The sequence below is a fragment of the Xylaria bambusicola genome (genome assembly GCF_022495145.1).
Source record: "Xylaria bambusicola strain CBS 139988 unplaced genomic scaffold F5B22scaffold_19, whole genome shotgun sequence".
NCBI classification, from domain to species: domain Eukaryota; kingdom Fungi; phylum Ascomycota; class Sordariomycetes; order Xylariales; family Xylariaceae; genus Xylaria; species Xylaria bambusicola.
This window is the reverse complement of record NW_025953572.1, coordinates 333,807-357,574: the sequence shown is the minus strand read 5'-3', so window position 1 is coordinate 357,574 and position 23,768 is coordinate 333,807. Positions and strand designations below refer to the sequence as shown.

The 23,768-nt window shown below is 46.0% G+C and overlaps 6 protein-coding genes and 1 non-coding gene across 7 annotated transcripts; 3 read left to right on the top strand and 4 right to left on the bottom strand.

Moving 5' to 3' along the window:
• Window positions 1-36: 36 nt before the first annotated feature.
• F5B22DRAFT_605746 (uncharacterized protein) lies at window positions 37-709 on the top strand. The gene is made up of 2 exons (XM_047974877.1): window positions 37-542; window positions 605-709. Exons 1-2 carry the CDS (start codon window positions 165-167, stop codon window positions 611-613), a joined length of 387 nt encoding a protein of 128 aa, XP_047831090.1. The 5' UTR covers window positions 37-164; the 3' UTR covers window positions 614-709.
• A 2,604-nt stretch (window positions 710-3,313) lies between these two features.
• On the bottom strand, window positions 3,314-6,253 carry F5B22DRAFT_139759 (GTPase). The gene is made up of 5 exons (XM_047969042.1): window positions 5,841-6,253; window positions 5,658-5,791; window positions 5,357-5,605; window positions 3,707-5,300; window positions 3,314-3,650 (listed from the first exon to the last, which is right to left on the bottom strand). Exons 1-5 carry the CDS (start codon window positions 6,040-6,042, stop codon window positions 3,490-3,492), a joined length of 2,340 nt encoding a protein of 779 aa, XP_047831089.1. The 5' UTR covers window positions 6,043-6,253; the 3' UTR covers window positions 3,314-3,489.
• An 8,046-nt stretch (window positions 6,254-14,299) lies between these two features.
• Window positions 14,300-14,373, bottom strand: F5B22DRAFT_t100. Its single transcript has one exon. It is a non-coding gene; the product is annotated as a tRNA-Val (tRNA).
• A 668-nt stretch (window positions 14,374-15,041) lies between these two features.
• On the bottom strand, window positions 15,042-15,746 carry F5B22DRAFT_646331 (uncharacterized protein; the record flags this gene model as incomplete). Its single annotated transcript, XM_047978718.1, has 1 exon — window positions 15,042-15,746. One exon carries the CDS (start codon window positions 15,744-15,746, stop codon window positions 15,042-15,044), a length of 705 nt encoding a protein of 234 aa, XP_047831088.1.
• A 2,111-nt stretch (window positions 15,747-17,857) lies between these two features.
• On the top strand, window positions 17,858-19,123 carry F5B22DRAFT_636194 (short chain dehydrogenase; the record flags this gene model as incomplete). Its single annotated transcript, XM_047977251.1, has 4 exons — window positions 17,858-17,979; window positions 18,105-18,379; window positions 18,440-18,508; window positions 18,567-19,123. The coding sequence occupies 4 exons, from the start codon at window positions 17,858-17,860 to the stop codon at window positions 19,121-19,123; spliced, it is 1,023 nt and encodes a 340-aa protein (XP_047831087.1).
• A 355-nt stretch (window positions 19,124-19,478) lies between these two features.
• On the bottom strand, window positions 19,479-20,095 carry F5B22DRAFT_655255 (uncharacterized protein; the record flags this gene model as incomplete). The annotated part of the gene is made up of 1 exon (XM_047979872.1): window positions 19,479-20,095. One exon carries the CDS (start codon window positions 20,093-20,095, stop codon window positions 19,514-19,516), a length of 582 nt encoding a protein of 193 aa, XP_047831086.1. The 3' UTR covers window positions 19,479-19,513.
• A 411-nt stretch (window positions 20,096-20,506) lies between these two features.
• F5B22DRAFT_605737 (glycosyl hydrolase catalytic core-domain-containing protein) lies at window positions 20,507-22,305 on the top strand. The gene is made up of 2 exons (XM_047974876.1): window positions 20,507-21,908; window positions 21,975-22,305. Exons 1-2 carry the CDS (start codon window positions 20,972-20,974, stop codon window positions 22,037-22,039), a joined length of 1,002 nt encoding a protein of 333 aa, XP_047831085.1. The 5' UTR covers window positions 20,507-20,971; the 3' UTR covers window positions 22,040-22,305.
• Window positions 22,306-23,768: the final 1,463 nt, after the last annotated feature.

Below are 23,768 nucleotides of genomic sequence, written 5' to 3'. Positions count from 1 at the left end.
GCATGAGTCTCTATCACCGATCGGATGAGTTGACGTGAAATGGATTTCTTTGGGATATAAGAACCAGACACGCCGGAAAAGTTAGAAGCTCTCTACCAGGAATCAGATCCAAACCATCCAACTACCATTACAGCCTACCTATCAACCATCTATTACCTTCCACAATGAAGTGCACCGGCCTCTTGATCGCAGCTCTTGGTCTTGCGACCTCTTCGGCCGCGTGGGACGTCACAGCATACCCCTACGTCTCAGACTGCAATGTCGCATCCGACGGCTCCTACCGAGTATATCTCGGGACCGACAGCAAGACATGCCATAATATGGCGGGAGGCGACGCCGGCGCTTCATGCAGACAATTCTCCGACGGAGGGTTTAGCCATGGAGACTGCAGCTCCGCGCTGGTCACCCCCGCGAGTGTTCTCGTGAGCGGCTCCAACCAGTGCAAGTTCTACACCCATACCGGCTGCACAGGTGTGGCGACTACCGTCGAACCCGGCAACGAGAATGTTTGCCGCGAGGGTGCTTTCCAGTCTTGGGCTTGCGTAAGTCTACGGCGCTTTTATCCTAGCTACGAGCTCAGCTAACGGTCAATGCGATATTATAGAACACCTAGAAAGCGTGGCGACAAACTGCTTGTCGAAGCATGGAAGACGATGGTTTTGGAGTGGCTAGCACATTAGAAGAGTGAAAAGGAGCGATTGGGTTATTTTGCTACCTTATACGCTCTTTGCGTTAGGTATGTATATATAGGGGTACGGAAGCAGATTCGAACTGGTAACCTTGGTTCCCGTCAACGCAAGTAACTCGCTGTATCTCTCTGAGCCACCTTGTGAATTAAGTACTTTCCCGCAATGCTGAGATATAGAACTTCCACATCTTAAAGGCGACATTTCAAGTATTAGTTGTCGCGCGAAGACAGGATTTATCCAGCCAATGAGATAACTCGCAGCATAATGCTGTCATCCGTGTTATGAAACCAAGTTGGGGCTACAAGAAGGCAGTCTGTACACCGCAATCAATGTGACCTGGCAAAACAAACATCCGCAGGCATCTGTTGAGCTCCCAGACTCGTCCATTTCAACCAAAGGGCACTTGAAACATACATAGTGAATACGTAGGTACAAGTCGAGATTACACATGGAATCAACGGCCCGTTGTGACACGCTCTGTATACAAGCACATCCTAGAAGGCAATAACATCGCGCTGCATAGGCACATCAACATCCAACACACGTCTTGAATGACCCTTCATATTCGTGCTACCTTTTGAAAGAAAATTTTCTCTCCCTTTGACTATCAGATATACTGACGTGTTACAGAGTGATGCAGCTTATAAGCCCTCCGCCGTTTCCGCCGTAAAGAAAAACGTATGAGCATCTAGACGTACGTTACACAAGTAAGGGGGCATGCGCATTTCTACTCAGCGACTAATCAGAACTAAATCATAGCATCAGGGACTCTGTTATGCCGCATATACAAGGTAGTTCTTAAACCTAGATTCCAAAAACGGCTGGCTCGTAATTCCTTAGACAAGTTTCCTTTACTCTCCACCATCCCCGTCGCCCTTCCCGTACCACGCATCCTTTCCTCAACCACCGGCCATGATGGCTATCGAATGATCCTTACACTCCTATTCCTTGACTATTTGACATCGCAGGGATATCACCTCCAGATAGGAGACCAACAAACCTATCTGCCAGAGTACCACACCGCAGACACGCAGGCATCCCTCAACATCCACGTCATTCCATCTTCTTTCCCTCTCCCTTGTCCTCGGGTTGTTTCTTCCGCAACTTATTCGGGCCCTCTTTCGACATAGCGCTCGAGGCGTGAGATCGCTCAGGGATCGCGAACTTGACGTCCTCCACGTCCTTATTGTTATAATTGGACGGTTCCCCTTTCTCTTTGTCTTTGCCTTTCTTATTGTCCTTTTTGCTAAGAAGTGGCATCTTGGCCGATGTTTCCGGGTATAGAGTAATGAGATGACGGGAAAGTGATTTTTTTTTTTTTTAATAAGAGGCTAATAGTGATTCTCGATTGACTCAATAGAGATGAAATAAGATCGCATGTGAGAAAAGTAGGAGGTTAACATGAGTCACCACGCCAGATCGACTCTTTTATATCCATCTCCCAGGAGTGCTTGTTGTGCAAATGCTGCAACCAAATAGATGAGTGTATGAGTGCATATCCTACTGCTGATTGCGCCTTCCGTTGTTGTTTCGTCTGCGTCCTCCCTCACAACCGATACCGATTTCGTATCACCTCGGTATTCCTGAAAAGGCCCTCTTGTCTCCCTTAGCTTCATTGTTAACCGATACACAAGGATGAGATATTAAAGCAGAAGCATAATGTACATACAGTTCTTGTACTCAGCAGCCACCAATATACGCACAGCCCATTATGCACGTATATCATCCACGTTAGATGATTCTCAGCTTCTCTATCCCGCCCCTTATATGGCCAGTGAGAACATAGGAACTAAAGACCTAACCTAAGTATGAACAAGTCATCACATTCCTTAGAAAAAAAGAGGGACGAGGGCCCTCTGCATACAATAGCTATGGGTAGATCAAAAATATTCCATTATCTATCCTTACGATCTCGTGAGGCATATATATCACACAGTAGTGCTCGTAGGAGAGCAGACACTTCCAAGTTAGAGCATTCATTCATGGGGGATATCTCTAACACCGTTGATAGTATGGATTGAAAATGAGATACTCATCGACACATAAATGCGAGGACCAACAAAGTCTTTAACAACTCGTGGAAGTGATCTCTCATGCTCATTTCCCACATCGATCCCATATTCCTTAAACGTACATTTCATCCCCAAGGTCCGCTGTCATCTACTATAAACAACAATCCTAATGACAATAGGAAAATATAGCGAAGAACTAGTGCATAGTTCGGCAAATGGGCTGTCAGTATCTTGCTAGTAAACAAAAGCAAAAGCCAACGATATTCGAGTCTTAGACCCTTATTAGAATACAATGGTAGCAAATAAGAAAAAAAAAGCATCCAAGCCAAGCGGCCAGCCAAAGCAAAATCAATCAGACTATAGGGGTTATTAGGTGTTGTGTTGCGATATACACGTCTAGTCATAGCATGTGACTCTGATGGCTTGCAAGCCAACATGGTTCATCAACCACGTCCAGGTCGCCGGAGAAGGCTCCGTCGAAAACTTTCTCGCGCATGTGTAATGACTTAGCGCATATCGACATGATTTACCCTTGCTCCCTCTCGCTATCGTGTTTATGAAGCAGGGCAGAATGTGTTCAGATGCCTATCGGAAGGCTGGTGGTTATGTTCTTGGTTTTGTAGACATAAAGAGTCAATGGGAGCCAACGGCTCGATATATCAAATGAAAGTGGTATCAAGTCGTAAGCCTTCAACGCCACGCCATATCGGATGATAGAAAATAATGGAAGTCGTTGTATACATCGATCTCGGAAAGCCTCATGACAAGCTCATGCCCGCATGAGTGATTTACCAGCCTTTTTTCCTCGCAAATCGTTTGTTCAGGAGAGCAAGGACCTTTGTGACATTAAACTGGACATATTCAAGGTCAAGATCATCCTGGTTATCCTTTTGCATCTCAAGAAGGTCGTCAAGCTTTAGATCGAGCTCAAGCAAGCCCCTGCTGCGTCCTGTCGTTACGGTTAGTGCGTGGGGAAGCAATATTAGCGTTGGATGATTGCCTTACCTTTATAATGTAATGAGATGACAAACGTGCCTGGTAGGGGACTCGTGAAATTAAAGTAGATGTTCGCTCTCCTATTGTCGGGAACATTGCTCTTCTGAATCACGCCTTCTTTTTCTAATTGCTGATGGGTAAACTTGTACGGTCCCAGCACTTGGTGCTTCTGCTGTTTTCGTCGTGTCCCTTCAGATTGGCTTCGTACGTTATGCAAGTAGCTCTTGTAGGTCTCCAGTTGACCTACGAGGTACGCGTTGTGGTCACGAATTGTCTTATACACTTCTTCAAGCTTCTGGGTTTCCTGATGAACACCTTCCTTGAGCGACCCCAGGTGCGACAACTCCTGTTCAACTTCGTCACGCAGGGAGCCAAATTGATCAGACTTGTTGATGGATCCCATCTCTTGAAGCTGGCTCAACAATTCCATTGCTCGGATGCCTTTGCGCACCATAACAGCATCATTACGTGAGGTAGCGGCGGCGTCTGCTATTTTCTCCAAGCGCAAGGGCTTCCGTGCAACAGCAGCATTGTTGGGAAAGGACCGAATAATCTGAACGAATATGTTTTTGGCCTCCAAGAAGAAAATTTCCTCTTGTGTGATATCCATATTCTGTGTCATGTTCTCAAAGGTCTGTTCCCAACGGCTAAACAAGGGCAGATTGATGGCTCTGTTCTCTTTCCTCGGGACTTGCGCAGGTGCATGTCCCAACTCCGACATAATCAAAGCTAGATGGGAGTTCTCATCCTTACAGAGTTCCCCATTGTGCTTTTCAATGAGACCGTGCATGGCGTAGATTTCGTTGAGTGTGATCGAGAGCTCCAGGTTGTTCTTAGTGAGCGCCACATACTTGTCCATTTCTAAAGTTTCGTAGAAATCCTGCACTTCGCAGAGATCCAACATGAACTTATTTACCCGGTCCTTGTTCTGCTGGATGAAGGGGGATAGCTTGGCCATGTAAGGTTCCTTGGCGTATGAAGGTTTGTTGGCAAGATTCTGTAGCATTTTGGCGATTAGAGTCAGCGTCCGCCGTGGCCGTTCAGCAGGCATTCCATCAATCAGCATATATGATTTGGGCGTAACAACAGCAGGGTTGATGAACCGTAGGAAGAAAAAGCCTCCTATCAAAGTACAAATCACCTGATCATTCGCTTCCGGGTATTTGCGCTTAGTCAAACTTCGGATTTGTTTGCAGATCCAACGAATACCATATGGCGCTTCATCAAGTCCGTCGATAATCGTTGCCAGGAAGCCATTCGCAATATCTATTAGCATTGTCAACCGCGGCTCGATGATAGCCTGCACTTGGGGGTTATCAGCCGCTTGCTCTCCAGTAATGCCTTTAGGCAGGGATGCCGGTAGGCTCCCAGTGTCCTCCTCAATCTGTTGGCACATGCGTTCGTACACCTTGAGAGGGTTGATCTCTAAATCTAGATCCTGTAGTTCAATGAGGTTATTGATCCTCTCAGCTAATACCGTTCGCAGGAAACTCTGGCCGGGTCCACGCCTAGTGTATGTAGTCATCATTCGAGAAACGGGTGTGTTGGCACGGAGAAGGGATGAATATTCGGGAGTGGTATCGAACTGATATGTCAACACAGACTAGGAACATCGTGTTAGAATGGCAATCTAGAAGCATGGGGATAGGTAGGGCTTGCCTGAAACATCGTCAAAAGCAAGTGCTCTTCACGGCTTTCATATTGATTACCATAAACTGTGAACATGACAGTTTGAAGTAGAGAATCAATTTCCGCCATTGATACAAGCCTGCAGAGATGTGCGATGTGTTTTGGTTCGGTTTGCAGCAAGAACATAAGATTGCCGTATTTTTGAGTCTTCTCGTCATTGGGAAACGCGCCCTCCTCTAGCTCAAGAGCATCCTCAAGATGGCTAGCCACTTCGTTTTGCTACATAACGATCAATGCGTGCCAGAGCATCAAAAACATCATGTTTACTTACCTCTTCTAAGGCCATACGATTTTGAATTAGCAGCGCAATACGAGAGTCCAAGTACCGTACATCTTTTTCAAGGACAAAGTTTTTCTTAGATTGCGAAGAGATCTTTGACTTCAAGTCTCGAAGTATTTTCTGCGCTATTCTATTGTTAGTAAGCGACTAGCAATTCACGATTCGCACACTCACCTTTGGCCAGTTCATCATCGATCTCGAGCTCAGTTTCATTTGCGGACATGGACATATACAGCGCGGACATAGAATACCTCTTACTCTGCCGCGCTGATCGTGTCCCGTCGTATGAGGACATGGTGTTCTGGCGCGATATGGGCTGGAATGATGAAGATGAGGCCGTAGAGGCCCTCGACGGTGTTTGTAGCATGACTGACATGTTTGGCAGAGCAATCTAGGCTACCACCGAATCTCGACACTACCGGTTGCTCTAGATTATAAACTTCAAATCGCGACCAAAAGTAGGATCGTATGTGAGATCGTATACAACAATGTGCTTATGGGCTTCAATGAGACTAGAGGGGATAGTACGTAATGAATCGCTGTTTCTCGGAGAATAAAGCGAAAATGTCCTTAGATGTTCTGGTATGAGGGTGACAAGCAAGATCCAGGTGCATGTACAGTAGAAGCGCGCTTTACTGTTACGAACGAGTGGTATTTTAGGTTCCGGGGGTCGAGGTCGGCACGAGCCAGCGAGCGCCACGACGAGGACGTGGAAAAATTGGGATAGATTATAAGACGATGGGCTGGATGCCGTGGGTTTGAATTACTTGAAATCTTCTAGATTCGAAGTCGGCGGTTGGTTGGAGGATGACTGACGGGTATATAGTTCAAGGCAACAAAAGCAGACACGGCGAAGAGGACCAAGAGCATATATGTCTAGCAAAAAGGGCTTCGCTACGCTATCAAAGTCATCAGTTAGCGGGCAGAGGCGTTGCTGTGGCGCCAATAACAGATTAAAGGATAACGACAATGGCGAGTGTACAATTGGATTGATGAGGCGCACGACTCGGCATTGATAGATGGATGGTTCGGTGGGTGGATGAGAGGATGGGGTTCGTGTTCCAGTCGTCGGTCTGGGTCGATTCGATGTGGCCGTTGGAAGAGGGGTTATATTGTGAAGAGCGAGCGTGTGCGGGCGCCGGCTGAGAATGCAGGCGGGTGGGATTCTTTCGTCTGTAGTGAAATGTTTTGTCGATGTTGTCGTCGAATTCGTTTCTCCGTCGAGACACAAGACGCACGTCTCGCTCTCGCGGGCGGTGAAATGTCGCACAAATTGAGTTCCAAAGGGTAGAATTTAGATGGAGGGACTAAAACGGGGAAAGGGAGGACAAGAACAAGAGAGAAACACGACGGGTAGAATCGACAGGGTTCAAGGGCACGGCATGGGGATGAGATGTGGGACAGGCCAAAAGAGAGACTGACACCCGAAAATGAGAGATACAGAGAGAGAGAGAGAGGGAGGGGAGGGGAGGAGAGGGAGAGAGTCCGGCGCAATGCCTACCTAGGTAAGTAGGTAAGCTACTAGGCGGGTTTAGGTAGGTACAGCTACTTGGTGTAGACATCTACAGGTAGCATAGGTACGCTGGAGTTTGGCGCTATACTGTACCTAGCAGTGTCTACAGCGCCTACTATCTCGTTGAAAATACCTACCTAGGTAAATAGCTACGTAGGCAGGTGGTAAGTAATCAATAAAGCACTAATTCCAACATACAGCATGTTTTCAGTGGCTTTTCCCCCTAATTATATGCAAGTAGATATTCTAGGTTTGCTATATGGGGGCTAAATTCAGCTCTCTAGTACCTACTAGGTAGGCAGGTGTTGCAATTGCTCTTAACAATAGGTACCATACCTGCCTACTAGGTAGATCTCAGCTTTCCAGTTAGCTGGGCACCTACCAGGAATTAAGCACCCACGACGTAGGTAGGTACTTACCTAGGTAGGCAGTCATTTGTTCCTGTGGATGAAGACACAGAATTCTACACAGCATTCGAGGTAAAGGAGGTTGATAGTAGCAATTCGACTGGTCTGTCTAGATAATGCAGCATATTAACAGATATATTAACCAACGCCCTGAATAATAAGCTGTTGATTTACTCTATACACAGTATAATATATATCACTAGTGCGAATACTACCTACATGCTGCCGCGAGTGTCTCTGCTTAAACACCGCTCCACAATCCTGGGAACGCTGTTCTGCGTGTGCACTTACTAAGTCAATATATTCTCGAAGAGGACTCAACTGCATGCAGCAGCAATGAAGTATGTTTATTGGGATCGGGTTACATTCCGGCTCGAATAGACTGGGGCTGAATGGATCAAGAGGGCAAGAAACCGGGTATGGATCGGGCGCAGAGCAGGTCAATGGGACAAGGTAGACAGGTCGACGGGTCAATGGGACGATGAGGTGCAAGCCATCTCGTTTCGGAGTCATCGAGAAGAATGGAATCCGCTGGCTGAGGGCAGCCGGCCAGACGGATGATGTCAACAGACGGTGCCTCGTCTCTTCACACAGCTGCATCCCTCACAGATGGGTCATGGACGTGCATACAAATCCTGAGCATCACAGAGGCTTAGCAATAACAACAACATCGTCGTCATCATCAACATACTTACACTGCAACTTCCGTAGCGTCCTACTGGTTCCTCCAATTCATGCTACCTGCCACTCTCAAGCATAGCGTATCTTGGTCCCTGGGTAGCGTCCCGCTCATGCCAAGTGCAGAATCAATTCTCTTGGAATTCCAGTCAAGCCATAACTACAGTCATAACTACAGTAAGGTTCCATGTACTAAGCAGATGTACCTAGGTAAGGGAGCAGGTCCCTGGGTAAAGAACACATGGAACAAAGTCGAAGCATTCCAAGCTCCTGTAACATGCCACCTTCAAGTTGTCAAAACCTTTCATTGCCTTCAACTCAGTCAGGTATCTACCAAATAAAGTTAGTCCCTTTCGTATGAGGTAAGTAGCGGGTTTGATTGCTTTGGGGTTAAATATTCGCCTCATGTTTCATGGGATTTTGTATCAATGTGATGGACAAGGCAGCTAATTATACCAGATCAATTCATTCTACCTACCCGCTTCAACTGTATCAGACGGTAAGTATGACATTGCTGGATCTAATTTTTTTTGTTTTCTTGTTTCTTCTTATCCTATGACTGAATCAAACGGGATCCTTCTCATTTCACGTTTGCACTAACCTACCAACATAGGTAGGACGTAGATTACGTAGTCTCAACAGAAGCTGGAGGCGGAACATTCTGAAACCATGACCCGCCGCCAATGATGACAATGATGTTGATCGTTGATATAAATAACCGTCGGTATAACTCATGTACATACATGGGCAATCCCCAGACTATCTCATGTCGATACTGGGCAAAATACCATATATTTGATCTAGTCAATCCTTCAGAACGCCGTCCGTTCGTTGAACGTTGAAGCTACTGCCGGTACTTGAGCTTACTCTAGTGATACCAGTTGACATGGTCTTACAATGGTGTCGAAAGTATTGATCGCTGAGCGAAATTGTACCACGTTGATACATTCACGTTTATCCACATGTGTACTATGTAACTGTTTTCTGCGCATAAATTATGATTTGCGACCGATGATTGCGCCACGGCTCATCACTGAGTTCCCAGTGTCGCTCATATCATATCATCCATATCATCAGACAATCGTGCAGAAAGGGGGTTGATCTACGAGTCCTATCCTTAGTAGGCGGGGTTTACTACATAGTACGTAGATCGAAGGTAAGTAAGTGAGTAAGTAAGTGAGCGATCGATCCCCATAACTCTGCCCGCAACCAGTCCTTGCGATTGCGATTGGACTACGAAGTAATGTCAGAAGTTGTATCATTGACATTGCGTACATAGTAGAATCCATAGAATCCAAATCTTCGGCAGCTGCTTGCCGGTACTATGTAGACCCGGTTTGCGCAACATCCAATACCGTAGAAGAGGTTTACCAGGTAACTAAAGACTAGAATGCATCACTTAAGTATGGCGGTGCTCTGTATCACCTGCTATCGTACCTAGGTAGTACTACATGTTTCACGAAATATTCCCAATATTCCCTTAAGGAACTCTCTATTATCCTTTTCCTTTTCCTCCCCTCGTATCCCTCTATCGATATTACGAACTGCCGTCGTGAGTCTCGCACTACCAGTAGTTCGGATAGCGGCATTGTGAGTCGACATGAGCCTAGACTCGATCGGGCAGCACTTCGTGAGATCTGGCCCAGTCGTGGCCGTATCAAGATTAGCGCAGAATGGCTACATACTTAAGCGCACTGAGCGTGGTGCGCACTTACTTTATAGTCTGCACAGAGTCTGCACTTAGCATCTCTTTAGTACAGTGATACATAGTTTAGTGTCTGTTTAGTGGATAATTAATTGTCTGCTAAATTTCAGGAACGGGAAAGGGGGGGCAGAGACACCCCAGAGAGGCCCTGGACTGCCCTGGATATGTGACAGGGGTAAAACCAGGGGTAAATCATGTGGGAGTGGATCCGCAAGTCTGCGAAATGGCCACCACCAGAGCGCGGGCAAAATACGACCCTGCACATTATACCGTCGACTCAAACCCGAGCTGCAACGTTGACTCAGTTTGGATGACCCTGCAATCTCTCCAGCCCTCCCTGGTGTCCCGAATAGGAAGAAAGGCGCTGTTCTCGTCGACTCTCTAGTGCGGCATGTTTGACATAGACCGCCATGCTGCATGGCAGAGGAGTCGACTGCCTCTTCACATCCATCTGCGCCGAACCGCGAATCGCGACTCTTGGGGCCGAACCGTACTCGGCACTCGACACAAGTCTACAACAGCCCATCCGTCACACGGATGCCGTCAGCGCGAATCGGACTAGCAAGGAATTACCTAGATCGTGGGTTTGGAATGGCAACCTGCCGAATCTGGTCTACTTTTGCCAGTCAGTCGTATTTGCTCTGCGCTGGGAGACGATACCGGTAGTCCGTCTCTTTGGCTGCGCCAATTCCGAGCCGCCATCAAATGATGTGTCGCAAAAGTTCCCTTACCCTCCGCTACGGGAACAGCCCGTTCATTCACAACTGTTTTGTTTCAACCTTTGCAATGGCGCATCTCGTGACCTCCTCTTCGGCTTTATTAGCCATATATTCGCTCTTTCTGCAGCTCAGCTGAAGATACCCGGACTAGTCCATGATCCGGCAGATGTCAAACTTTGGGATGGCATCCATACTACAGGCAGGTTCTATCAGATAAGTCGATCTAGTCTTATATTCTAGCTAGGACCCGGAGACCGACATTGCAGTCCGGAGAATCTAAAGGGGCAGCCCTCGACCGCCTAGCAGGGGGTATTAGAACTTTGACACGCCAGATCCGGACATTCCATTCGATACGCCACGGTTAGTGCTGTCGCCGGCTATAGTACATCTATACGACCAAGAATCTCTAGACAAGGCGTCTTAACACACGAGCCACAGCTACTTGCTAGCTAGTACAGACCAAGCCAAAGACGTAACACAGACGGACAGCATGACCGTTCCATTTCCCGTCAACTTTACATTTACGTCTTCTTTGACATTTCTTATCACAGGGTTGACTTCGATATTGAAAACCAGATATGCCTAGTTATAGCAGTAATTGCGTTGATCTAGTTTATCGCTCCTATGCTTGTGGCCCACAGCCAAGTTTCTGCTTTCGCTACCAGCTCTTGTCAACACATCCAGCCGGGTTATCGTACCGGATATGGAGTAGCATTCGGCGGACCCATTAAAGTACGGCCAGGGCACGTTATCAAGATATCTTTGTTGCGCACTAGGTAGCAGCGCCTTTCGCACGTGGGGGAACTCGCGTTAACCCATTCCAAACGAGGTTTCATTTTATCACTTCTGCTGGTCGCTTAGCGAGTTCATATGCATTGCCCGCTACGATCACAGAATACTTGCTACTACCTATAAACTCCAAGAGCACGTGGATTGATGACCTACTAGGAAAGTCAATCATGGCACTTCGCTAACCACCTCAAGGGCAGAAAGCACTAATTGTGCCCTCGGGATGTCCAGTCAATAGTTGTTTGGAAAAAAATCGCACACTTATGTTAAACAAAGGTGCGAACATCAATCTCGGTTAGCTCATCGTACACCTTCATGTTCAACTCAACACTCTTTGTTATCTGTTATGGTCTTTGGTATAGGGGCATCTTTATTAGTAATCTGTGTGGCCATCATCATTCGTCGTACCTTGCCCTTCTAGATGTGGGGGGTGGTATATCACTCGATGCGCTGCCAAGAGCCGACCAGGCGACGTTCCGACTCGCGAGTCAGCCGAATCGGGGCCCAGCAGTCTGGATTTCGCTATCCACATAGCGGCATGTCGCTGACCAGAACCTGCGATGCAAGCGTCAGCAACCTGCTTCCGCTTACCACTGTAGAATAGCGCCGCCACTCACATGGCTACATGCAACAAAGGGTTCCTATCACAGTAGTGATCAGGTCTCACACAACGCCTCGCCGTGCAACATAGCACGAGGAACAGCTCTGCAATCTAGACATGTCTGACACTAATCTGACTCAGTCTCCCGCCTAGTTCTCAAGATACATAGACCATTGCATTGCAGTTCACGCCACAAGAGGAAGACATACGTATTGTTGCTGTCGGGCTGAATGGAGCTGACAGCACTAGAGATCTAGTCCATAAAGTATATCATGCCATAGCTTAGCCTAGAACATCGAGGGGCTGACTGGTTACTTCTTCGGCGACTTGATTTCGATATGTAGGACGTAGTCTAGCAGTCTTGTTAAGATATCTAAGCCAAAAATAACGTTCTTTGTCGGAATAAACCAACCTAAGCTAGCATTGACACAACTAATGGAAGTCTTCGGTATGCATTTTTGATCTCATTTATCAGATTAGGCAAATCCTTATTCAGTGCAACATGGCCTAATCAATGTCTTATTAGCACCCTGAAGTCGAGAGAGCACATAGCTTTCTCACTCAAGCCCGCCTCCCTTAAATTTCGAGAAGAAAAACATGATTCCCATTAATCAAGGGAAACAAAAGGGAGTGCTCTTAGATTGGCGACGATGTGAAGGGAAATTTGAGAGATCTTCCTAAAACATTCATCTCCCGCCCGTGTTTGATTGCTGTTTCTGAGAAATTTTCAAGCAAATGCTCACGAGAAGAACGAAGCTCATTTCGGATAAATTACAAAGGGGCAACGTCATCTGTGCTATCGTCGCTAATATCGGCTGAACTGATCGACAGGTGTAGGCGAGTCCATTAAGTACAATACCTACGGCTAGGTTCTTTCTGGTTTGGGTACTTGCTGGCCTCGTCGTCGTTCGCATATCAATGTAAGTCGTCGCGTGGGGGACCGACTCGTCTTCCCTACCGCCGCCGATCGCCCGTTTTATAGTGAACACTGCCGTGCGTAGATTAGGCGATTAATCCATCCCGTCTTGATTTGCATGATGCATGCGGAATGACGCGCATGATTAGTCGGAAGTTGGATTCTGGCTCTGAGTTATGCAGTCGAAACTCTCGTGTCGAGGATGGATGTGCATGATGATAGATTGCATGAACATATACATATATCTACCGTGGGTGCACTGGGGGTTTTAATGATAGTCGATCACTATGCCATGGGATCGGCTCTGTACCAATATGACTCGCCCATCTGCCATCTCCCTTGCTAGAATCTCTACGGTGAACCCGTCAGACGATCAACGGGTGTCTAGATATCAAGCGAGTAGCTGGTCTTAAGTCATAAAACGCTTGAGGTATGACAGGTAAGTTAGTCTACTAAGTTTAAACACAATAATTAGCCACGATCCGCATAATTTCGGCTTTACTTTTCATTTGGTGCGCACCAGGCCTCATTTAAGTCAAGTACATACATATAGATGCTACTAATTTTGTGATAGTCTTTCTTACCTCTGTTGGTTTCGGCTATTACCGTGAGTCCTCTGCTCGCGGAGCAGCCTCATTATGACAATGCCCGTCGCACATGGTTACAGACTCGTATACCAAGCTGTTCTAACGCTTGGTATCCTCAAAACAGTCTGACGATTCTTCCAACTTTCGGTATCGTAACTACCTATTACGAGCTACTTATGCAGATTGGTGCTATCTCACAAGCAAGCGCTCGATCGCCGTCCTATAACAACTCATCATCTCTTGTCATTTTGAACATCATATCACGGGCGACACCACGTATTACATGTGTCATACAACAAGCCTTCTACAGGTCTTTCGTGCCTTAGAGGTGGGAAATATATAGCAAGTCTGTTTGGTATAGATTCCTATGACTATCGAGGACCAGGCTCCATAAACAATGATAGCTTGACATAATCTAGCTTATTAACCAGGAATGATGATCTATTGAGGCCAAAGTAGGATTTCATTTGCAGAGTTGTAACAGAGAGCTCTAATCAATGCATCCTACTATTTCTAGAGATGGATGGTTTATCATTAAGGCTACAGGCAAAAAGACTTGTTGTATATAGCCCTACCCAGCCATGAAGGTTTCAAATATTCATGCAACAACAACAACAATCGTTGTATAATAACCCCATGCTTATAATTCTCACAAGAGGAAAAAAACAAAATAGAAAAAGCCAAAATGAAATAGTGGAAAAGCAAAAAAATAAAGTCATGATTTCGCCCGGACTTGAACCGGAGACCTTCAGTGTGTTAGACTGACGTGATAACCAACTACACCACGAAACCTTCCTTTCGCCCTATAGTTGATACAAATTCTGGTGTTTTTAAATTATATAATTAGCTGAGAACATCGTGCACACACCAGCTCTAACATATGTAGATCTCTATTGATATAATATTTAAGTTGAGTAAAATTGATGCACCGATGAATAGTCGTTGACTTATAACTGATTTCTATATTGATTTATAACAGTTTACGCACCTACCTAACAGCCCGGTATTGGGCTCTTGCCTTATTGCAACTTCACTTAAGATAGCTTTCGACGATCCTTTTTAGCTCTTGTGAAATGTGAAACCTGAAATTCTAAATTTGAATAGATACTAGGATGTGTATAGACCCAACAACTTGGAACTTCTAAAGAGACCTCGGCGGCTTGGATCAGTCTGGTTTATACTCGAGTCCAAGGGTAGCTTTATAAATGTGCAATTACATGAACACATCTCAGTTCAAATCATGCTCTGTTAAAAGATCATTAGCCTGGTAATAAAATGTCACCCATAAAAAGGAATTCGTAAAGACAGCGAAATATGGAAACAACAAACGAATAAACATCTGCTTTAACTTTTAAGTTGTCCTAACGCCCACCCTTCTTTTTTTTTTTTTTTGTTTCTTTTGGCCGTGACCGCACTCGCTGTATTGCCCCCAACAGAGTCAATGCAATGCATTCTAGTGGTTATGTGCTTTTCTTAACCTTCTTGAGAAACAGCTTCTTTAAACCCGCCAGCACTTTGACTACGCCCCTTTTCGGGCTTTCAGTTGTCTCTGGGGGAGTCAGGCCCCGGCCACTTCGGACATCGGTCGTCTCCTCGATTATCTCCTCTCGGGGGGTATGAATTGACTCCAATGAGCTTGCGTCCCAGTCGAGGTTTAAAGAGGTCAAGCTGAGATTGGGAAGTTGTTGAAGTCGCTCAAAGCTTAGCTGTAGTTGAGACCGTGTATACTCGAAATGATTTACCAAAGGGGGCCTAGCAAGTGGTGAGGGGAGTCTGGTCTTCAATGGCGGCCTATGAAAAGCTACTTCATCAACCCCAAATAAGCCATGGCGTCGGAACTTGCCAAGATGTGGTCGCGGTTTGACTGGCGGTGTGAACATTCGCCGTCCCGGGATAAAGTCTTCTGGCCTAGCCCACGGGGCGCAGGCTTTAGACCCCTGAATTTTGAGCTTAGTATCGATATACTCCTCGAAACATGACCATGTCTCCTCACCTTCAGAGTCTCCCTGGTCACAGAAGAGCTCTGTAATACTCATCTGCTCAATGCTGGTTTGGCTCTGGCTTGGCTGATATCCCGTTAGTGCGTTATAGCTTGAGTCACGTTCGGGGATGCTCACGTGGGAGGACGAGTACGATGTCTCGGTGTAGACTTGTCTGCCCGACATCTTGAAAGGCCTGTTAGTATCGTGTTACTATAATATGGAAGTCAAGTCGATGGATGTTGCGTTGCACTTACTTTAGCCGTTGGAGCGGTTGCATGATTTATGAGCTGTGCAAGCGACAAAAGGAGAACGCCTGGAAATGAGGTGTTTACTAGCTTATATATCCTTCCCAACATCCTAGTATGCGTTACAAAGGTCCGACATAAACAAGGCAATTGTTCGGAATAGTGGATTGTTCGTGTCCCAATTTTTCTTTGTTTCCCGAAATGAACCTTGTTCTTGGCTTTTATTTCGGGATATCCAGATTTGAAGTCTTTATCATAGTCAAAATCAAACATAACACGGCACTGTTTATCTGAGAAAAGTGCTCCATATGCCAATTGGACTTTCGAAAGAGCAAATAAAGCAGCAGTGTTTTGAAAGAAATGACTTATTCACATAGGAAGTAGATGAAGCTTGCTCCACGTCAGTCGTATTAAGGACCATCATGGCTATCTTGGGCGAGATGAGGCGAGGACCTCCTATCCACCTGGAGACTAAGATCTATGTATGAAATATATAAATTCTAAGGCAATAGTCTTAGCGCCACAGCCCATGTAAACTTCTAGATGCCAGATTTGCAAGAGACTAAATTGTGGATGTTGTTGATATCAACGTTATCAAACTTCATAGGCGTATCTCGTTCAGTTCACCTAGTCCTTTGTCTTCAAGGTTAAGTTTTTTTTGCTTTTGTTTTTGTCTTCACTCGGGTGTCGAACTGGGCCATTTGCATACATTCTCTGGATCTATCTGTATTGCTAGAAGCGCTCTTCGTTCATATAACTTGTCGTTTTATGAACGAACACACTTAATCTATGATCATTCGAGGGATGTGTAGTTCAGGATATGTATATTGTTGATAATAGCACCGCCAGTACAATTCGGTGCCTCCGATTATAATAGCGTAGTTCTCATTTCCTTTTTGAACAAGGATTGATGAAATTGGGTGCCTTGGGATCCAATTCGACCTTGCTCGGAAGATTCCAACCAATGGCGGGGGTCCAATAGCTCTTCCCAGCCGTCTAGGATGATTTCTTTCAATAAAGACATTCCCTCGTTATCATCAGTCAGACCATATCCCTTGCAATCGGTCTCGAAGACATCCAACGGGCTTTCTCAAGCCCAAGTACGTCAATATCGCTTACCTACTTGCCATTGTGCATTACCGAAAGGACGGACTCAAGAAGGAAGACTTCTTGATACATTTCCCCTATGTTCTCCCAGTCAAGCGGCACTTGGTAAAGGATAAATGAAGGGAGGCTCCTTGAAATTTGTCTTCTCGTTGACCGTCAGAAATTTTATGTTCCGCGCTAGTTGGGTTATATGTAGTCGGACGGATGCGGTCATCCTAGGTGAGCCCCGCCCTTGTTTGACACATCCCCTATCCATAAGAGTAATATTAAGATTGTAAAGCCCGAAAGGTTGAGTTACTTGCTAACCAACTGACATGTATTCCTTTTTATATTCTCTAACCAACTTTATGAGCAAAGTTATGTGCGACTCACTTAACGAGTAGGCCCTTGACTTAGTGTCTTATGCCAATTCCTCGGAACTCCTGGTTCCTCTACATCAATCAGAAGAACACAAAGTCCGGATTAATAAGCGCGCGATATATAAGACTCCGGAGTTGTTAGTTTTCATTCAGCAACATGCTCATATACTACCTAATCGAATAATTATAGCCTCTAATAGTTTGAATACAGCGTAGTATTTCCATGTGTGTTCAAGATGTTATGGTAAATTGCCATTCCACTCCGCCACAAAGCCTCGGTAGGTTAGATGCCAATCCCCAAGGGTTCAAGCCATGAAACTACTAATATATAACATCCTGCGTCCTTCATCAATTAGTTAGATTAAATTCAAGTTCAGGAGTCCTCGTTGTCCTATTTAGCCTGGATTATCCTTTGAGGTAACAACAAGCCTTCCACATTGTGTTCAACGGTCTCATTCTAATCTGGGGGTTCTTTCACACATATAGCTCTTGCACCATTTCAGATTACATCCGTCCGATAAGCTTCGTAAACGCTCGTTCCTGATATCCCCAAATTTAACTTCTCGTTTCATAATCGACAGCCATGGCGCGTATAGCTCCCTACGCTGAACAGCACAAGCTCGAAAACCTCAAGGGCCCAGGAGATTCTCGCCCTACAGCTGTTCAAATCATCGAAGATCAGGGTCTTGTCGCAGATCCCACATGGTCAGTCCTATGGTCTCACGAGTTTTCCTCATAGGCAGCTTTCAGGCACATTGCTCATGCATGGTCCCCATTTTCTGATGAATTCTTACTATGTCTATTCATTACTGACTGCAACATGTAATCAGGAGTGGGCGAGTCGTCCTTATTACTGGCTGTTCACCAGGTGGTATAGGGCCCGAGACAGCTAGGGCTATTCGCCTCACTGGAGCGGACATTTATATCACATCTCGTGAATTATCCAAAGGGAAGCAGGTTTCCGACGACCTCTTAGCTGATGGAAAGCCTGGGAAAGTGGAAGTTATTCAGATGGATTTGAGCTCTTTAGACAGCGTTCGAGCTGCGGTTAAAGAATTCCTTCAGAAAAGCGGCAACAAACTCAATATTCTCATCAATAATGCGGGTAAGTTTGAGTGAGCATCGGGTGGTCTAGGTTATCGTTGGCCATGCTAACCTTTTCAAGGAGTCATGGCTTGCCCACAAGGGAAGACTAAGGATGGGTTCGAAACGCAGTTCGGCATAAATCACTTAGGTATGGAAACGGAGTCGCAGGTATGCTGTGCTGTTTAAGAGAACTAACATTTAATTAGCCCATTTCCTTCTCTTCAACCTTCTTAAGGATGCTTTATTGGCGTCGGCAACCCCTTCCTTCAATTCCAGAGTTGTCTCTGTAGCGTCTGGAGCACATCGCAATGGGGAAATCAACTTCGATGATCTCAACTTGGAACACACCGAGTATAACCCGATCGTCCCCTATCGCCAATCGAAGTTGGCTAACGTTCTGTTCTCCAATGAGCTCGACCGCCGATACAAGGAGCAGAATTTGCGAGGACTAAGCCTAAACCCTGGCGGTATTCTTACGCCTCTCTTGCGACACTTGCCGTCCACGGATTATATTCATGCCGACAAAGAATTGTCTGCCACTTTGAAGAATCCGAGTCAGGGCGCGGCCACTACAGTTTGGGCTGCTGTGGCGAAGGAATGGGAGGGCAAGGGAGGGGTTTACCTTGACGAGTGTGCTGAAGGATGGCTTACCCCGGAAGATGCTCCTTACTATCACGGTGGCTACGCTCCGCAAGCTTTCGACCCCCCAACTGAAAAGAGGCTCTGGGAGGTGAGCTTGAAGCTAGTTGGCTTGAGCGAGTAATCGACTGCTACACCATCGATTGAAATGCATCTTCAAGGTTTTCCTCGTTTTCGTCTTTTAATTCAGAGCCGTCTTACAATAACAAACATTGAGGTTAACTAGCCGCATATTAAGATGCGTGGGGTAGCGAGATCTATCTATTCTTGAGTAGCAATTTGAATAGCGAAGATTTGAGTGAACACTAATATGAAAGTATCATGGATAATTATCTCAACAGCCACCCAACAAGTCTTTTGCTTCATATGCTCTATTCTGCGTTTCTAATTGCCATTGTCCTACTTCAGCTTTCTAGAATTCTTTGTAAGAAAGGGAAGAGAAAAGAAAATGAGAAAATAAAATACTTCTTACGTCTAAAGGAATGAATTGCATCCTAGCTTACCAGCTATCATCTTACCAGCCTGGCAGGAAGTCATTGAAATCCTTTCTGAAAGCTTTTCGAATTTGGCGACGCTCATGAATCTGTGCCATAGCAACAGCTTTCTGTTCACGTTCAGTACGAAGTTTTCTCACCCTTTTTCTAATCTCGGTGTCGTATGGGTTGTCCATGAACTGATCTAAAGCCTCTGAATGAGCATCACGCATACCCCCTACTATTTCTCTCCATTGCTCTAGCTCCTCTGCTTCAGCCTCGGTGAATTGTATCGTTATAGGAGTTGGTATATCCGTTAAATACGGATCGGGAACAACCTCCCCACAAGCCTTGATGAAAGACTTGGAAGTGGGCGAAGTTGGGGAGATTATGAGTGGCAGAGAAGCGGCTGGCTCGGGAGGATACAGTGCCATTACATTCATGAAATGAGAAACCTGGGGAGTGGGGATCCGTACCGGCTCAGTTCCCTTGCGTGTCTGGGTGATTAATTTCGGAAGCGAAAGGTGTGTTGCGCGTTTAACGTTGTCCCTTGCGCGTGGTTGTGTAGAAACCTTACCTAATACGGGCAGAGCTTGGTCAATGTGCTTTGGGAAGTTCTCCATGATGTTCAAATTCCAGTGGTACCTGCTGAATAAAGGATAAGTGGTATCTTGAAAGAATTGGTGTATGTATTCTGCGTGGTCTGAGTCTGTTCTGTTACTTGCAAGTTGCACCATCAACCTCTCACATTATATAGCAGCTTATCCATGCATTGTCAGTCTGTCGCTAAGAAATACCACAAAGATATGCGCAGACAGCATTGTTTCCCATCATACATTAGCATTATCATTCGCTCAAAGGATGTCCCTGTAAATTTAGAACGCCCATTATTGAGAAACACAGAGCCTTGTGGTGGTGTTCTTATTGTAGTTCTGATGTAGTGTAGCCTTTATTCTATGCCAAGAACAGGATGTGCGACTTGGGTGGGCTGATGACATCATAGCGATCGGCTCTCGTGGAGGATTCAGGCCCAGGTCGCAACACATGTCTCGGTCAGAGTCTCGGTCATCGCATGGTTGGTGCAAGCCCGCCAGTCACGGCGCGGATAGATGCGCTAACTAGGAGACCATTGATTACACATCTATGTAAAGGTGCCCTTGGCGGCCATCAAACGATCCCCTGGCCCGTCATCATAGTCTTCCCCCGACCAGGTTTCTGGCCTTAGCCCAGCTTGTCGGCTTGTTAGGTAGAGGGGAGGGAGTCGCCACGCTACCTACGTCAGCGGCAGGAATGTGACCAACTTCTTGCTTAGGAGGCTGCCTTCCATATAACAGTAAAATGCCTGGACTCTTCCGAATGCCGCATGGTCCTTTGACTCCTTTCTAATTACTAGCCAAGGCTACATGGTCAAAAAGTCTTCACTTCGCGACGCCACCTTAATCTGTGCTTCTGCCCCGCCATTGTGAGGTGAAAGACTGCACCGACGGATCGCAAACAAAATGAGGAGGAATTCGCCAAAAGGCGTGGCCATGGTCGTCGGGGTTTTAGCCACCGGTGTAGTGGCCCAGTCCGATTCGAATCCGAAGAGAGGAATGGCATATATAGGCGGATCCGACTCTCACACCGCCGACTATGACTTGCTACTTTCCTCTAACTCGCCAATCACTTGGTACTTTACTTGGTCACCTGTCGCAGCCCCCTCGGACATATTTCCCGATGACGCTGAATCCCGCATCGAGTTCGTACCAGCGCTGCCCAGCACAGATAACCTCGAAGACAACATCGACGCGTTGGACCGATTACCGAGCTCTTCGAAACATCTGTTCACTTTTAACGAGCCTGATGGCTCCACAGATTCCGGCGGTTCTGACATTAGTCCCGATGATGCAGCCAGGGCCTATATCGAAAGAATCGTGCCCTTACGGGACCGCTTCCAGATCTCTCATCCGAGCGTCACCGGGTCCCCCAGGGGTCTGGAATGGTTGAACGACTTTAACTCTTCGTGCTGGGATATCGACTCGGAGCACGGGTGTCCGGCGGACTTCGTAACAGCGCACTTTTACGGCGCATTTGAAGGACTGTCTTCCTGGTTGGACCAATTAGCCGAGTGGTACAACCAAAGCGGCAGCGGCCTCGAAAGCGACCTGAAGATCTGGGTGAAAGAGCTCGCCCTGCCCCAAGAAGACGAAGACACAACTTTTGCCATGATGAACCAGACGCTTCCGTATCTGGACAAGCTGGAATACGTGGAGAGGTATGCCTGGTTCGGAGCTTTCCGTCCCAAGGAAGCCAACGAATGGACTGGTGATGGAGTAGCTCTGTTCCAGGGTGACGGCGGGCTTAGCGAGCTGGGATCGTACTACCTCGGCGGAGAAGAAAATGGCTTCAAAGTCGGCCAGCAGGGAGAATCGAGTGGCGGCAGCGGAGATACTGGAGGTAATGATGACAATGATAATACTGGCGACGCCGATGATGAGAATGGTGACGCTAACGATTCGACAGGTCTTCGAGCCTCGCTGTCAGCTCTCTGGGTTATGATTATAGTGACATGCTTTTGGAATATATGACGGAATGAAAACATTTTTATGACAATTTGGACGAACATGAGACATATCTCCAGGGGTCAGCAAGACCCTTTTTCTTGTATATATAATTGGTTAAGAAATCGCGTCATCACAATAGCGGATTATACGATGTCAGGCTTGAAATTGTTAGATTCAATAACATAATTACATTAATAAGCTGCTTGCTTTATAGATTAGCATGTATAGCAGAATGTCAAATAAAGCTTGAGTGCTATTAAAAAGGGGTAGTGAAAGATACCACACATGGTTAAGTAAAATGAGAATCAAAACAATATAATACATAATCAATAGTAAAAAGCCCAAGAATTATAATAGAAGTAACGTTCAGCGTGTAAGAGACTTATCAATCCTTTGCTTGTTGAGTTTTTTAGCGATGGATTCATGAGTACAACAAACGCGGGATGGAATGTCTTAGACAATGAAGTTGATGATGTGTCCTCATCATGTTGATATTTCAGTGCCGGGGACACATTTTTGTTCCTGATATGGATGAAAGTGGCCGCCTTTATGAACAACTTCGGTCCCCAATTTAATGCTGTGATTTTGATCTCGATGGTAGACAGATTTATCGTGTAAGAATTCAAACAGGGCCTCCAAGTAATGAAAGGATTATGGAAGAGGTAACAGTATGTTAGCTACCAGTCGACTTGAATTGAATTGACAAGAGAAAATGGCGGCAACCCAAGAAGTCGGTATTCACAAGGCAAAAAGGATATAGGAGATGCTCGCAAATTTCCGTGACACCGAGGTAGAAGAATTGCAGAGATTGAAGTTGAAGCTCAAAGGGGCAGGGTCACTGATATGATGGGACAGAAAGAGAAGAGCTTGGAGAGCCCGGTTACATCGTACATGTAATCATGGGGCATCCATGGATTTCCATCGCGTCACACAGCGGAGTACATAAACCTAGGACCTGGGATAAGAGTGGGCTAGGGAAGGACGCTCTTTTCAACTGATTCATATACACTACGTAGTCAAGTAAAATTCATCTATCCTCATATGTAATTTCGAAGTCTATGCAGAAATAAGGATGGCGATGCGGGCTAGGGTACTCTAAGCATCGCGGCTCCAATAGCCTAGTTCAGCCAGATCAACTTGTTCAGCCCAATCAGTTTCATGGAGAGTCGCCATGCAAACGGATGGTTTGAATGCGTCTGTGTGGGGAGACCAGGGTTTGGTAGGAGAGATACTTGCGACTCACATTTCTAATGCCATGGAAGAGCATCGGACCTTGCATGAGGATAAACTTTCAAACATTATAATATACATTTTAAAGAAACCTAACCCACCTAGCTGCGTACCTCGCCAAGCTTAACCTAATTCAACATATTTTTAGCCTCCTCTTCCTCTAAGACGACCATAGAGAAGAATTTAGATACTGCCATAGGTCAGATATCACGTCATGAAACAGTCAAATCATGTAAAACAATACATTCTATCCCTAACTAATCGTGCTCTCATGCACCAATAACAAAACGGACCGCAGTTCCTGAACTCCTCATAATGCTAAACTCCATTTCTAGGCATCAAGACGACCGATAAGACAACAGGTCGATCATGACGTCTCTCGTAAGTTCTGCGTGATATTCCGTTGCTGTCGTAACTTCTGACGCCGTGCGAATGCTTCTTGCGAATGCTTCTTGCGAATGCTTCTTGCGAATGCTTCTTGCGAATGCTTCTTGCGAATGCTTCTTGCGAATGCTTCTTGCGC